Below are 15,556 nucleotides of genomic sequence, written 5' to 3'. Positions count from 1 at the left end.
AATTTGCTGGGCCTGCACACCCCTGCTACCCAGCGAAAACATTTTAAACCTCAGCCCCTGCAGCGCTTCTACCCTCCTCGGCCCAGGCAGGACTTCTTAAGGAAGCGGAGTAGGAATGGCAGGCCTAAGCCTCCCCATCCTCCACCCAGCCAAGGCCAGGGCTCGGCAAGGCAGGCATCGGGCTCTCTAAGCAGGCCTTTTGAAGGTGCTCCTGGGGACGACGCACCAGTCTATTCACTGGATCCTTATCCCGGTTTCCTGAATCATCTGTCCCACTTTTACCGTGCTTGGTCCCAGATAACTTCAGACCGCTGGGTCTTTTGCATGGTAGAAGTGGGATATTTTCTCCAATTCTGCTCCTCTCCTCCCTCCCATCCCCCTTCCCGATCCCTCTTCAGGGACCCTTCTCATGAGCATCTCCTCATGCAGGAGGTCCAAATGCTCCTCATTGCAGGAGCAGTGGAGGAGACTCCTCAGGAGGGATAAGGGGCAAGCGGTTCTATTCCCATTATTTCCTAATACCCAAAGCCAAAGGGGGCCCCAGACCCATCCTCGATCTGCGAGGCCTCAACAAATTCATAAATAATTTGAGCTTCCTTATGGTCTCTCTAAACGCAATCATTCCGTCTCTGGATCTGGGAGACTGGTATGCCGCCCTCGACCCCAAGGACGTGTACTTCCACATAGCTATAATTCCAGCTCAGGTTCGTGGTCAACCACAACCATTACCAATTTATGGTCCTCCCCTTTGGTCTGTCAGCGGCCCCTCGAGTGTTTACCAAATACATGGCAGTCATCGCCGCCTTCCTATGATTGAGGCAGATGCAGATATTCCCATATCTTGATGACTGGCTGCTCAGGGACTGCTCCAGGGAGCAAGTGGAGGGTCAGGTCAGCCTGATAAGATACACCTTCAACAGATTGGGTCTCCTTCTCCACGAGCGCAAATCAACTCTATCCCCTTTGCAGAGAATAGAATTTATCGGAGCAGTGTTGGACTCAGGTCAGGCCAGGGCATCCCTGCTGGAATCTCAGTTTCGGACAATGACAGACATCATAGAAAACTTCAAGTGGTACCCCACCACCACAGCAAGGAACTGCTTGAAACTCCTCAGCCACGTGGCAGCACATACGTATGTGGCATACATGTGAGACAGAGGCTCAGATTTCTCCAAGCCTGGCTGGTGTCAGCCTATCAGCCAGGGCTCAACAGTCTAGACAAGGTGATCACCCTCCCGGTGCCAGTTCTCGAGTCTTTCCACTGGTGGCTCAACCCACAGAAGGTATGCATGGGAGTCCTTTTCACAAAGCCCTATCCCTCCCAATCCCTGGTGACAGATGCGCAGTGTTGGGATGGGGTGCACACCTGGGAGACCTTCAGACCCAAGGTCTCTGGTCACAAGAAGAGCTCTCACTCCACATCAGTGTGAAGGAGCTGAGAGTGGTCCTCCTGGCATGCCAGACCTTCCAGGCCCACTTGCAAGGGAAATGCGAGGAGGTGATGATGGACAACACAACTGCGATGTTTTATATAAACAAGCAGGGTGGAGCTCGTTCCTCTCCCCTATGTCGGGAAGTCTTCAAGCTTTGGGACTTCTGCATAGCCCACTCCATTCACTTGGGAGCTGTGACAGACCCAGACCAGTGGGGTACAGGAGTCTGGTAGAGGGCAAATATACTGGTCACTGGATGAGTAGTTTTCTGTTCCCTGAGTGAGCCAGAGCAGGGGCTGCACTAGAATAATCAGGAACCTACTAGAACCAGTTAAGGCAGGCAGGCTAATTAGGACACCTGGAGCCAATTAAGAAGAAGCTGCTAGAATCAATCAAGGCAGGCTAATCAGGGCACCTGGGTTTTAAAAGGAGCTCACTTCAGTTTGTGGTGCAAGGAGCTGGGAGCAAGAGGCACAAGGAGCTGAGAGTGAGAGGGTGTGCTGCTGGAGGACTGAAGAGCACAAGCGTTATCAGACACCAAGAGGAAGATCCTGTGGTGAGAATAAGGAAGGTGTTTGGAGGAGGCCATGGGGAAGTAGCCCAGGGAGTTGTAGCTGTCATGCAGCTGTTACAGGAGGCACTATAGACAGCTGCAGTCCACAGGGCCCTGGGCTGCAACCCGGAGTAGAGGGTGGGCCTGGGTTCCCCCCAAACCTCCCAATTGACCTGGACTGTGGATTCTTCCAGAGGGGAAGGTCTCTGGGCTGTTCCCCAACCCACATGGTGAATCTCTGAGGCAAGAAAATCCGCCAATAAGCGCAGGACCCACCAAGATAGAGGAGGAACTTTGTCACAGAGCATTTTACCTCCCAGGTTTCCAGAACGAGTTGGCGGACTATTTTAGCAGATCCTTCCACAATCACAAGTGGTCCAGCTGCCTGGATATGGTGTACAACATTTTCCAAAGGTGCGGGTTCCCCAAAGTGACCTGTTCGCCATGGAGAGCAACAGCAAATGTCCCCAGTTCTGTTCCTTCCAGAATCACAGTCCGGGCTCCCTCGCGAATGCGTTCCTCCTCCCCTGGACGGACCATCTGTTGTACGTGTTCCCATCGTTTCACTCATCCACAAGGTTCTGCTCAAGATCTGCAGGGACAAGACTACAGTCATACTGGTAGTGCCAGCCTGGCCTGGCCAGCACTGGTATACCATGCTCCTGGAGCTGTCAGTGGACGCTCCAGTCTCGTTGCCCCTGCTTCCGGACCTGATCACCCAAGACCACGGTCATCTTCATCATCCTGACCTCGAGTCTTGTCACCTCACCGCTTGGAAGCTTCATGGCTAAACCCAATGGAGCTGATGTGCTCGGAGCCCATTAGGGAGCTTCTGCTGGGCAGCAGGAAGCCCTCCACCAGGGCTACCTACCTGGCCAAGTGGAAAATGGTTGCAATCTGGTGTTCTCAGGGTTGTGCTCTCCCGATGCAGGCGCCTATGCCACTCATCTTAGACGACCTATTACACTAAAACAGCAGGCCTCTTGGTTTCATCTCTCCAGGTCCACCTGGCAGCCATTTCAGCTTTCCACCTGGGAGTGGCCAGCTGTTCAGTCTTTGCCAACCCGATGGTCAGTTGCTTCCTGAAAGGTCTAGACAGGCTATACCCGCAGGTTAAGCAACCAATCCCGGTGTGGGACCTTAACCTGGTCCTTTCCAGACTAATGGGGCCCCTGTTTGAACTCCTAGCAACTTGTTTATTGCTCTACCTATCATTGAAGGTGGCTTTCCTAGTCGCCATTACGTCAGCACAGAGAGTCTCTGAGCTTAAAGCCCTAACCTCCGATCCTCCTTATACCATTTTTTATACAGACAAGGTACAACTTAGGCCTCATTCAGCCTTTCTTCCAAAGGTTGTCTCCCAGTTCCATGCCAATCAGGACATTTTTCTACCCGTCTTTTACCCTAAGCCTCATGCGGATGGCTGGGAACAAAGACTACACTCCGTGGACGTTCAGAGAGCTCTGGCTTTTTACATTGAACACACAAAACCGTTCTGTAAGTCAAACCAGTTGTTTGTGGCGGTTGCGGCTAGAATGAAAGGCCTTCCGGTGTCGTCACAGAGAATTTCATTGTGGATCACGTCCTGTATCCCGGCATGCTACGATCTAGCAAAAGTTCCGGCCCCTGCACTAACGGCTCATTCAACTAGAGCGAAGGCTTCCTCGACAGCATTCCTGGCCCATGTCCCGATCCAGGAGATCTGCAGGGCAGCGACATGATCCTCGGTTCACACCTTCACCTCTCATTATGCCATTAACCAGCACGCCAGGGACGATGCTCCATTCAGCAGAGCGGTGCTTCAATCAGCGATTCCACGAGCTCCGACCCCACCTCCTAGTTAGGGCTTGGGAGTCAGATAATTGAAATCAACATGAGCAAGCACTCGAAGAAAAACGGTTACTCACCTTCTCGTAACTGTTGTTCTTTGAGATGTGTTGCTCATGTCCATTCTAAGACCCACCCGCCTTCCCCTCTGTCGGAGTAGCTGGCAAGAAGGAACTGACCAGGCGGCATGTCAGCAGGGACCTATATACACCGCCATGAAGGCGCCACCCCAGGGGGCTCCAGAGCCGACCCGACGGGTGCTGCTAGGGGAAAAGCCTTCTGACAACTGTGCATGTAGGCGCGCGCACACCTAATTGGAATGGACATGAGCAACACATCTCGAAGAACAACAGTTACAAGAAGGTGAGTAACCATTTTTACTATCTGTATGGCCCTGAGGATGTCATATGAGCTGCAGCTGTGTGCTGATTGGGCTGCAAGTGGCCCACGGGCCATGGGTTGAGAACCACTGCCCCAGAGAGACAAGGTGGGTGAGGTAATATCTTTTATTGGACCACCTTCTGCTGGTGAGAGAGACAAGCTTTCAAGCTACACAGAGCCCTTCTTCAGTCTGAGAAAGTGTCACAAGGTTGAACAGATTGTTTAGCATAACTAGTCAGCACATGTTCTAAGGAACCATTCAAGGTGAAGTGGCCTGTTAACATCCCTGTGGTGTAAGTTAATTCACAGTGGGGCTGGTGCAGACAAGCCCACAGGTTCAGCAAGCCCTAACGAGCTCCCTAATAGCTCCCCTACCTCCTGTGCAGAGTGGACCTCCGTGAAGCAGAGGATTTGGCCCACAGCAGCATGCAGGGCTGAGTATTGCATGTCAAGCGCCTGATTCTCCCTCCCTTATATCAGTTCCATCCGGTAACTTGAGTGTAACTGTTCTTGGTGTGGGTGCAAGGAGAAACAGGGCTGAACGTGTTTCCACAGCTCGAAGCTAAGCCTCTGGGTAGATCCCTGCTATAGAGTGTGTCCGCACCCTGGTGCAGCACCCTGGTGCCCACAGCAGCTCTTGTTCTGCTCTGCTGGCTGCTTGGAGTAACAAATGGAATGTTTGGTTTCAGATCCAGATGTTGCCCCTGCACGTCCTGCTCTTCAGTGCACTAAGAAGATTCACGATGAAGGGAGTAAAGAGCTGGAATCATTACCTCAGATCCCTGATCCCATGTCTAGTGTCACCAAAATTCCAGGCTCAGGTGCTGCTGCCACATCTCAGAAGCAAGTCAAGAGACTGGAGTCCCAGTCAAGCTCTTCGAAATCAGAATCCATGCAGAACAGTCCCAAGTCCTGCCCCACTCCAGAGGTCAGTGCTGTTTCTGGTGTCCCTTGTCATTACCCAGGTGGGGATAAGCACATCTTGGGATCAATGCATTTACTAGCTCTGCTTCCCTCCGCTTGCAGCTACCTCTTAAACCTGTGTCTGGGAACTAGCGAATCCTGTGGGAAAATAATAGAAAACTTGCAGAAAACTGTTGAAGGGATTTGCTCCCTCTTCACTTGGCAATACCCTGTGATGGCCATTTGTACAGATCATTGCAGTCTGAGAGGAACGCAGACAACCCGAGAAAAGCCCTAGGAAATGTATAGCAAGTTTCCTGAATGTTTTCAATTTGTGTTTAGTTCTGGATAGTCTTTTGTTGTGACTTCACAGCCCTGGGTTGCCACACGATATCTGGGTATTGCAGCTTGTAGTAGTGGTTTAGCAGCATGAAGGCATGTGCCTGTGCCCTGCTGTCCTTGGCATAGAGCCAAGAGGGGCACGTACTGGTGCAAACATCGCTGTTAGACTTATTAGCAGCTGTTGGTGCAGGAGATCATGAAGGGCTGCTGAGCTGGTGACGGCAGATGCGGACAGGTTTTATTGACTTTGCTTTCCCCTTCCTCTCAGATCTCAGAGATGTGATGGCAGCTGCTCCCTCTGCCCAGTAGGTCTCGTGTATGGATTCCTGTGAGGCTCAGTCCTGTCCCCTCCCTTATTTAATGTTCCCTTTAGAACATGAAAATCTAGGTCTGGTAAGAGAGTGCCTCTTTCTTCTTCTGATGCTATGTCCACTCTCCGATGTACTCTCTTAGCCAGCAGAGTAGGTTCAGGGCTAAGAGCCAGGAGAGCCTGAGTTGTAGGCTCCCCCTTCCTGCTGACTATCTCTCTTAGTACTGTGAACTTCACAAGCCCTCTTTAAGCTTCACAACATTCCTACAAGGTGAACAAATATCATTATACTGACAAGGTGACTGAGTCACAAACAGATCAGCTGATGTACCCAAAGTCATAACTAGGATTGGAACCCAGATTTCCCGAGTATGAACTGTATCTCAGTTTCAGGGTGATTGCACCTGACTTTCCCCCTCCATGGTCCCCGGAGGGCACTCACTTAAGGTTTCTGGCTCCCAGCCTTCACCTCTCTTGAGAGGAGACCGTGTCTCTCTCCCTGCTGACCCGGGTTTTAAGGCTGCACAGCTCCTTGCCTTACACTGTGTTATCTCCAGCAAGCCAGTCCATCTAACAGCTAGTGCTGGGCATTGCTTTCTCTCCGAGGGCTGGGAACAGTGTATTGGCAGCAGTTACAAGTGAATGCCCAGTTCTTCGTCACGTAGTGTCCCTATGGGTGCGCCACTCTAGGTGTATCTGTGCCCCTGCACCTCTAATCGGAGATTTTTGGTAGCAGTGTCCATTGAGCTTGCACATGCCCTGTCCCTCCCTTGTGGTCTGCCTCAACGCTATCTAACACTGCTTGGGTGAACCCCCCCCACCCCAGTTCCTTCTCAACCGCCTTTGGCCTCAGAAGGAGCAAGCAGTCAGCCCTTCCTTATCTGCATCATTAGCATAAGTAGTAGTTGTTTTGGGGTTTTTTTTTGTTCTCCTTAATAGCTAGTTTTTCCTTTTTACTCTGTTGGGATTAAAGGGAAAAAAAAGAAAAAGAACTTTAGTTTACGTTTCCTGCCCTGTCTGGGGGGATTGCCCCTCATCCCCCTAGGCGTTTAGAAGACTATGGGCTTGTCTACACTGGCAAGTTTTTTCAATGAAACTCATGTTGCCAAGGAAAAATGAATAAAAGCAAAGTTGCCAAAGCGTGTCTACATTTGCTCCCTCTGTCAACAGATCGTGTCCACATTCGGGGCACCTTTGTCGACAGTGAGAGCAGTGGACTGTGGGTATGTATCCCACAGTGCCTGGCGACACCATCTGTCGCTAGGTGTTGTGGGAATGCGGAAACGGAGCGCGGCGCATCCTGGGATGTGCAAAATGTACCGTCATGCACCACATGTCCCACCCCATCAAAGGTCTCTGGCTTCCTTTCGCGCCGTTTTTCCAACTCTCATTCTTTTGTAGTGTGCGCCAGCATCTGCAGTCAGAGAGCATGGGTCCTGCACTTCTCTCCTATGCGCTGTTAGCTGTCGTGAGGACATCACTCATGGCAGCACAGTTACTCGCAGAGTTACTCGCAAAGTTAGCAGAGGATGAATCGCATGCACCTGAGTGTGATATGGATGGCAGCAACTTATCAGTGCTTTGTATCAAAGGGGTAGCCGTGTTAGTCTGGATCTGTAAAAGCAGCAAAGAGTCCTGTGGCACCTTATAGACTAACAGACGTATAGGAGCATGAGCTTTTGTGGGTGAATACCCACTTCTTCAGATGCATTCATATAGATTCATAGATTCTAGGACTGGAAGGGACCTCGAGAGGTCATCGAGTCCAGTCCCCTGCCCACATGGCAGGACCAAATACTGTCTAGACCATCCCTGATAGACATTTATCTAACCTACTCTTAAATATCTCCAGAGATGGAGATTCCACAACCTCCCTAGGCAATTTATTCCAGTGTTTAACCACCCTGACAGTTAGGAACTTTTTCCTAATGTCCAACTTAGACCTCCCTTGCTGCAGTTTAAACCCATTGCTTCTTGCTCTATCCTTAGAGGCTAAGGTGAACAAGTTTTCTCCCTCCTCTTTACGACACCCTTTTAAATACCTGAAAACTGCTATCATGTCCCCTCTCAGTCTTCTCTTTTCCAAACTAAACAAACCCAATTCTTTCAGCCTTCCTTCATAGGTCATGTTCTCTAGACCTTTAATCATTCTTGTTGCTCTTCTCTGGACCCTTTCCAATTTCTCCACATCTTTTTTAAAATGCGGTGCCCAGAACTGGACACAATACTCCAGCTGAGGCCTAACCAGCGCAGAGTAGAGCGGAAGAATGACTTCTCGTGTCTTGCTCACAACACATCCCAGAATCATGTTAATACATCCCAGAATCATGTCTGCTTTATTTGCAACAGCATCACACTGTTGACTCATATTTAGCTTGTGGTCCACTATAACCCCTAGATCCCTTTCTGCCGTGCTCCTTCCTAGACAGTCTCTTCCCATTCTGTATGTGTGAAACTGATTTTTTTCTTCCTAAGTGGAGCACTTTGCATTTGTCTTTGTTAAACTTCATCCTGTTTAACTCAGACCATTTCTCCAATTTGTCCAGATCATTTTGAATTATGACCCTATCCTCCAAAGCAGTTGCAATCCCTCCCAGTTTGGTATCATCTGCAAACTTAATAAGCGTACTTTCTATGCCAATATCTAAGTCATTGATGAAGATATTGAACAGAGCCGGTCCCAAAACAGACCCCTGCGGTACCCCACTCGTTATGCCTTTCCAGCAGGATTGGGAACCATTAATAACAACTCTCTGAGTACGGTTATCCAGCCAGTTATGCACCCAACTTATAGTAGCCCCATCTAAATTGTATTTGCCTAGTTTATCAATGAGAATATCATGCGAGACCGTATCAAATGCCTTACTAAAGTCTAGGTATACCACATCCACCGCTTCTCCCTTATCCACAAGGCTCATTATCCTATCAAAGAAAGCTATCAGATTGGTTTGACATGATTTGTTCTTCACAAATCCATGCTGGCTGTTCCCTATTACCTTACCACCTTCCAAGTGTTTGCAGATGATTTCCTTAATTACTTGCTCCATTATCTTCCCTGGCACAGAAGTTAAACTAACTGGTCTGTAGTTTCCTGGGTTGTTTTTATTTCCCTTTTTATAGATGGGCACTATATTTGCCCTCTTCCAGTCTTCTGGAATCTCTCCCGTCTCCCATGATTTTCCAAAGATAATAGCTAGAGGCTCAGATACCTCCTCTATTAGCTCCTTGAGTATTCTAGGATGCATTTGATCAGGCCCTGGTGAGTTGCAGGCATCTAACTTTTCTAAGTGATTTTTAACTGGTTCTTTTTTTATTTTATTTGCTAAACCTACCCCCTTCCCATTAGCATTCACTATGTTAGGCATTCCTTCAGACTTCTCGGTGAAGATCGAAACAAAGATGTCATTAAGCATCTCTGCCATTTCCAAGTTTCCTGATACTGTTTCTCCCTCTTCACTAAGCAGTGGGCCTACTCTGTCTTTGGTCTTCCTCTTGCTTCTAATGTATTGATAAAAAGTCTTCTTGTTTCCCTTTATTCCTGTAGCTAGTTTGAGCTCATTTTGTGCCTTTGCCTTTCTAATCTTGCCCCTGCATTCCTGTGTTGTTTGCCTATATTCATCTTTTGTAATCTGTCCTAGTTTCCATTTTTTATATGACTCCTTTTTATTTTTTAGATCATGCAAGATCTCGTGGTTAAGCCAAGGTGGTCTTTTGCCACATTTTCTATCTTTCCTAACCAGCGGAATAGCTTGCTTTTGGGCCCTTAATAGTGTCCCTTTGAAAAACTGCCAACTCTCCTCAGTTGTTTTTCCCCTCAGTCTTGATTCCCATGGGACCTTACCTATCAGCTCTCTGAGCTTACCAAAATCTGCCTTCCTGAAATCCATTGTCTCTATTTTGCTGTTTTCCCTTCTACCCTTCCTTAGAATTGCAAACTCTATGATTTCATGATCACTTTCATCCAGGCTGCCTTCTACTTTCAAATTCTCAACGAGTTCCTCCTTATTTGTTAAAATCAAGTCTAGAACAGCTTCCCCCCTAGTAGCTTTTTCAACCTTCTGAAATAAAAAGTTGTCTGCAATGCAGTCCAAGAATTTGTTGGATAGTCTGTGCCCTGCTGTGTTATTTTCCCAACATATATCCGGATAGTTGAAGTCCCCCATCACCACCAAATCTTGGGCTTTGGATGATTTTGTTAGTTGCTTAAAAAAAGCCTCATCCACCTCTTCCACCTGGTTAGGTGGCCTGTAGTAGACTCCTAGCATGACATCTCCCTTGTTTTTTACCCCTTTTAGCCTAACCCAGAGACTCTCAACACTTCCATCTCCTATGTCCATCTCTACCTCAGTCCAAGTGTGCACATTTTTAATATATAAGGCAACACCTCCTCCCTTTTTCTCCGTCTATCCTTCCTGAGCAAGCTGTACCCATCCACACCAACATTCCAATCATGTGTATTATCCCACCAAGTTTCAGTGATGCCAACAATGTCATAGTTGTGTTTATTTATTAGCACTTCCAGTTCTTCCTGCTTATTCCCCATACTTTTCGCATTTGTATATAGGCATCTAAGATACTGGTTTGATCTTTCCTCCCAGTTTTGTCCTGACCCTCCTTTCTCTCTGCCAATATAGCCCACACTCCCTCTCGTTTCCGACCCATCTCCCAGGTCTCCATGTTCCCCACTTACCTGTGGGCTTTGCTCACCTGTCCCCGTCGAACCTAGTTTAAAGCCCTCCTCACTAGGTTAGCCAGTCTGTGTCCAAATAAGGTCTTTCCCCTCCTCGAAAGGTGAACGCCATCTCTACCTAGCAGTCCTTCCTCGAATAGCATCCCGTGGTCTAGGAAGCCAAAGCCCTCCTGGCGACACCATCTTCGCAGCCAGGCATTCACCTCCAGGATGCATCTGTCTCTGCCCGGACCCCTACCTTTGACCGGAAGAATCGAAGAGAATACCACCTGTGCTCCAAACTCCTTCACCCGTACTCCCAGAGCCCTGTAGTCACTCTTGATCCGCTTAGTGTCACACTTCGCAGTATCATTTGTGCCCACATGGATGAGTAGCATGGGGTAGTAGTCAGAGGGCCGGATAATCCTCGACAATGCCTCGGTAACGTCTCGGATACAGGCTCCCGGCAGGCAGCATACCTCCCGAGATGAAATGTCAGGGCGACAGATGGGCGCCTCCATCCCCCTCAGCAGAGAGTCTCCGACCACCACTACCCTACGTTTCCTATTCGCAGTGGTGGCAGCAGACCTCCCAGCCTTAGGGGTACGAGGCTTCTCCTCCTTTATTGTAGGGGGTGATTCCTTCTCTCCTGTATCAAGAAGAGCATAACGGTTACCTATTACCATGGCAGGAGGGTTAGGAGAAGGGGTGGAGCACTGTCTGCTGCCAGAAGTAACCAGCTGCTAGTGTCCACCCTGAGCCATCTCCTCCTCCACCAGTGGTGTATCAGCAGTCCTGTGTACTGGGACAGCTACCTCAGCTGTCTCCACATGGACACTGTTGAGGAATTGCTCGTGGATTCGGATGCTCCTCAACCTAGCCACCTCCTCCTGTAGCTCTCCCACCTGCTGCCTGAGAGATTCCACCAGCAGGCACCTCTCACGTTGGATGGTCCCCCCCCAGCCTGGATATCAGTAAGTGGAAATTGCAAGTTACAGTCTCTGCAAAACCACACCAAGATCTGGGTAGAAGCATCCATGCTCAGGCGCTCTGGCTGGCTACAGGCACAGGTGGAGGAGACAGAAGCAGTGCTGGCACAGGTAATGCGGGTCTTCCTAACCATCGTAAGCCTCCCTCTGTCAAACTCCCATCTGCAGCCCCCTGTCCGCTGAAAGGGTTGTTAAGCAAGAAGTTTTGAATGTAGTTGGTTTATAGGTTTTAAGGGGAATAAAGGGAAAACAGATAGAACTGGCAAGGGACCCTCGCCCCCTTCCTGCTCCCCTTCCAAATTCCCTTGCGAAACTCCCTGTTAGCAGCCCCTGTTCGCAAAAGTGAACCACGAATGCTCATGCTCCTATACGTCTGTTAGTCTATAAGGTGCCACAGGACTCTTTGTTGCTTTTATCAGTGCTTTGTGCATTCACGGAGCAGCTGCATATGGTAGAGTGTCGCTTTTGGGCTAGGGAAACAAGCCCTGGTTGGTGGGATCGCATTGGCAGGCAGGTGTGGGATGATGAGCAGTGGGTACAGAACTTTAGGATGCGTAAAGCAACCTTCCTGGAGCTATGTGCTGAGCTGGCCCCCGACCTGCGGCGCAAGGACACCAGATTGAGAGCTGCCCTTCCGGTAGAGAAGCGTGTTGCGATCGCTGTGAGGAAGCTGGCGAATCCAGCTGCTACCAGTCAGTCACAAATCAATTTGGAGTAGGAAAGTCCACTGTTGGGGCTGTATTACTCCAAGTGTGCAGGGCAATAAAACACATTCTGCTGCATAGGATCATGACTCTGGGAAATGTGCATGACATAGTGGCTGGCTTTGCAGAGATGGGTTTCCCTAACTGTGGCGGGGCGATAGATGGCGCACACATTCCAATTTTAGCGCCAGACCAGCTTGCCTCTGAGTACATCAATAGGAAGGGATACTTCTCCGTGGTGTTGCAGGCACTTGTGGTCACCGGGGGCGTTTCACGGACATCAATGCAGGCTGGTCAGGAAAGGTGCATGACACACGCATCTTCAGGAACAGTGGCCTGTACAGAAAGCTGCAGGCAGGACTTCCGTTCCAGACCACAAGATCACAGTGGGGGATGTGGAAATGCCCATAGTAATCCTGGGAGATCCGGCTAACCCCTTACAGCCCTGGCTCTTGAAACCTTACACAGGGCACCTGGACATCAGAGTGATGGGGAAACTCAGGAGTGCTGTGAAGTGAAAAGGATAGTGGGGGCATAGAGGGAGTTGGGGTTGGCAAAGAATTGTGCATCTGCGGCAGTGGCACTCGAACTCGGATTTGCTCAGTCTGCAGCTGTATCAATGACTTGCGCAGCTCTGTCTGATCCTCCATAACTTTTATCATCCGCTGCGTCGCTTGCCTAGCAAAATCAGCATTCTCTTTCTGTCCTGCCTTTCAGCTTCCCAGCGCTCTCTGTGTTCCCTGGTCTGTCTCTCATCGCGCTGTATAACCCCGCAGAACATGTCGTCTTTGCTGTGCCTAGGGTTTTTTCTTATCTGCCGCAGCCGGTCGGCGAGGGAGTGTGAAGCAAAGTCTGTGCTGAACAGAAGAGGGATTGTTACATTCCAGAAAACGATGGAAACATTTTAGTAAAAAGGGCATTTTGCTGGTAGAAATCACTTTCTCTCTGAGATTCTAGGCAGGCACACAGCTCTGCGAACACCCCAATCATGATGAGTTTCGGGAGTGGGGGGAAGGCAGTTGTGTGTACGGTCAAAACGGTCACTGCTGGCAGGGCAGCTTTGCAGGGAACTCATTCTAAAAGGATCCCACACTTTTTCACAGGTGGCCACCTGCTGGCTGACATCTCGTTGCTGAGGGTGACCAGAGAAACCAGGGCTCGGCTGCTGAATGCTTGCGTCTTTCACCCTGGTCTATATGCTGCTCAGCTATGCGCCGCTTTGGTCCCAGCTCCAGTGATTGCTAAATGGCAGGGGACAGTTTCCTACAATGGGGGAACTAACCAGGCTGCAATCCCTTGGAATCTGCGGCAGAGGATTAACAAGTACCTCTTGGAAACTTTCCAGAGCCTCTCTCTGGCGGATTCCCTGCAGGTCTCGAGGTCCATCTACACCCTGCTTGGCTGTGCAGATTAGCTACACAGGGCAATGTCCAGCTCACAAAAAACACTACCTGCCTCCCACTTTTCGATTCCCTACACAAGCCACAGCAACTTATCTGGAGTTTCATCTACTTCCTGCTCCCCGTTGAGCACTTCTGAAGTGGAGAAAAGTTGCAGTGGGGGAGGTTTAGGTTGGATATTAGGAAAAACTTTTTCACTGGGAGGGTGGTGAAGCACTGGACTGGGTTACCTAGGGAGGTGGTGGAATCTCCTTCCTTAGAGGTTTTTAAGGTCAGGCTTGACGAAGCCCTGGCTGGGATAATTTAGTTGGGGATTGGTCCTGCTTTGAGCACGGGGTTGGACTAGATGACCTCCTGAGGTCCCTACCAAACCTTCTCAAAGCAGGACCAATCCCCAACTAAATTATCCCAGCCAGGGCTTCGTCAAGCCTGACCTTAAAAACCTCTAAGGAAGGAGATTCCACCACCTCCCTAGGTAACCCAGTCCAGTGCTTCACCACCCTCCCAGTGAAAAAGTTTTTCCTAATATCCAACCTAAACCTCCCCCACTGCAACTTTAGACCATTACTCCTTGTTCTGTCATCTGAGAACAGTCTCGATCCATCGTCTTTGGAACCCCCTTTCAGGTAGTTGAAAGCAGCTATGAAATCCCCCCTCATTCTTCTCTTCTGCAGACTAAACAAGCCCAGTTCCTCAGCCTCTCCTCATAAGTCATGTGCTCCAGCCCCCTAATCATTTTTGTTGCTCTCCGCTGGACTCTTTCCAATTTGTCCACATCCTTCTTGTAGTGTGGGGCCCAAGACTGGACACAGTATTCCAGATGAGGCCTCACCAGTGCTGAATAGAGGGGAGTGATCACATCCCTCGATCTGCTGGCAATGCCCCTACTTATAGCTCTAGCTCGACTTCTTCATCCTACAATTTCAGCCTCCGGGTCATCCCCTCTTTCAGCTGCATGTGAAGTATCCACGGGGCAATCGGCGATGGAGGTGGGGTCACAACCGAGGATAGCATTCAGCTCCTTATAGAAGCGGCAGGTCTTAGGTGCACCACTGGAGTGATGGTTCGCCTCCTGCGCCTTATGGTATGTCTGCCTTATCTCCTTGATCTTTGCTCTGCACTGCTGGGTGTCCCAATCACAGCCCTTTTCGCACAAGCCTCGAGAAATTTGCCCATGCGTGTCCCGATTCCTACGGGTCACTCGCAGCTGTGACTGAACAGACTCCTCTTCCCCTATATTGATCAGATCGAACAACTCCGCAGTGGTCCAAGCGGGAGCGCGTTTGGTGCAATAGGCAGCCATGCTCACCTGGGAAGCTCCTGTGGGAAGCCAGCAAGCAGGAAATGAGATTTAAAATTCCTGGGGCTTGGAAGGGGGAGGGGTGGGTTGGCTGCAGGGCAGCGGAGTTCAAACCGCTGACCAGAGCGGCAGCATGGGAATTGTGGGATACTTTCCTGGAGGCCAGTAAAATTAAAAAAAAAACAGTGGTGTCTACACTGGCTGTTTGTCGACAATAAAGGGAGGGGAAGTTTTTTGTCGCCAAATCTAGGCGGCTTTTTTTTTTTTTAAGTGACCTTGCAGTATGTACGCTATCGCTGTTTTGGCGCCAAAAGCCAGGTGTAGGCACAGGAGTTATTTATGGTGAGGAAGACCTAGAGACTATGATGATGGGTGTGGGATAAACATCTAGACAGACAGAGAAGAAATGGAGATTGGGCAGGGGTAGAGTGCTAGAGATCTCTCCCCACCACTCCTCACTGCTTCCTGGAGGCCAGGGGAGGTAGAACAGGCGGGACCTGCCCCACTTGCAACATCCAGGAGATTCTCAAGAGGAGAGAAGAAAAGAGAAAGTTCCTCCACCCTGCCAGCAGGCAGGGGGCTACACAGGTATAAAAGACTGAGAGTGAGATGTTGGCTCAATTGAAAACAGTGGGCCAGTCTGTATTTTACCTTGGTTCCATGGCCCGCCAGAGATATTAGTTGGCAGATTCTTCATGGAGCCGTGAGCATGGATGTGTTCTTAGTGCGGTTCACCCCGTCCCTG

General features: G+C 49.8%; 1 protein-coding gene across 1 annotated transcript in view; it reads left to right on the top strand.

The window, feature by feature from the left end:
• Window positions 1–15,556, top strand: part of TSPOAP1 (TSPO associated protein 1) — a 179,347-nt gene that overhangs the window by 99,628 nt on the left and 64,163 nt on the right. The window contains exon 14 of the mRNA XM_054008163.1: window positions 4,884–5,122. Within this exon, the coding sequence (XP_053864138.1) occupies window positions 4,884–5,122 (239 nt within the window). The remainder of the gene's footprint in view (window positions 1–4,883; window positions 5,123–15,556) is intronic.

Source organism: Malaclemys terrapin, chromosome 18, assembly GCF_027887155.1.
Source record: "Malaclemys terrapin pileata isolate rMalTer1 chromosome 18, rMalTer1.hap1, whole genome shotgun sequence".
In the NCBI taxonomy this organism is placed as follows: domain Eukaryota; kingdom Metazoa; phylum Chordata; order Testudines; family Emydidae; genus Malaclemys; species Malaclemys terrapin.
This window is presented reverse-complemented; position numbering and strand designations above follow the sequence as displayed.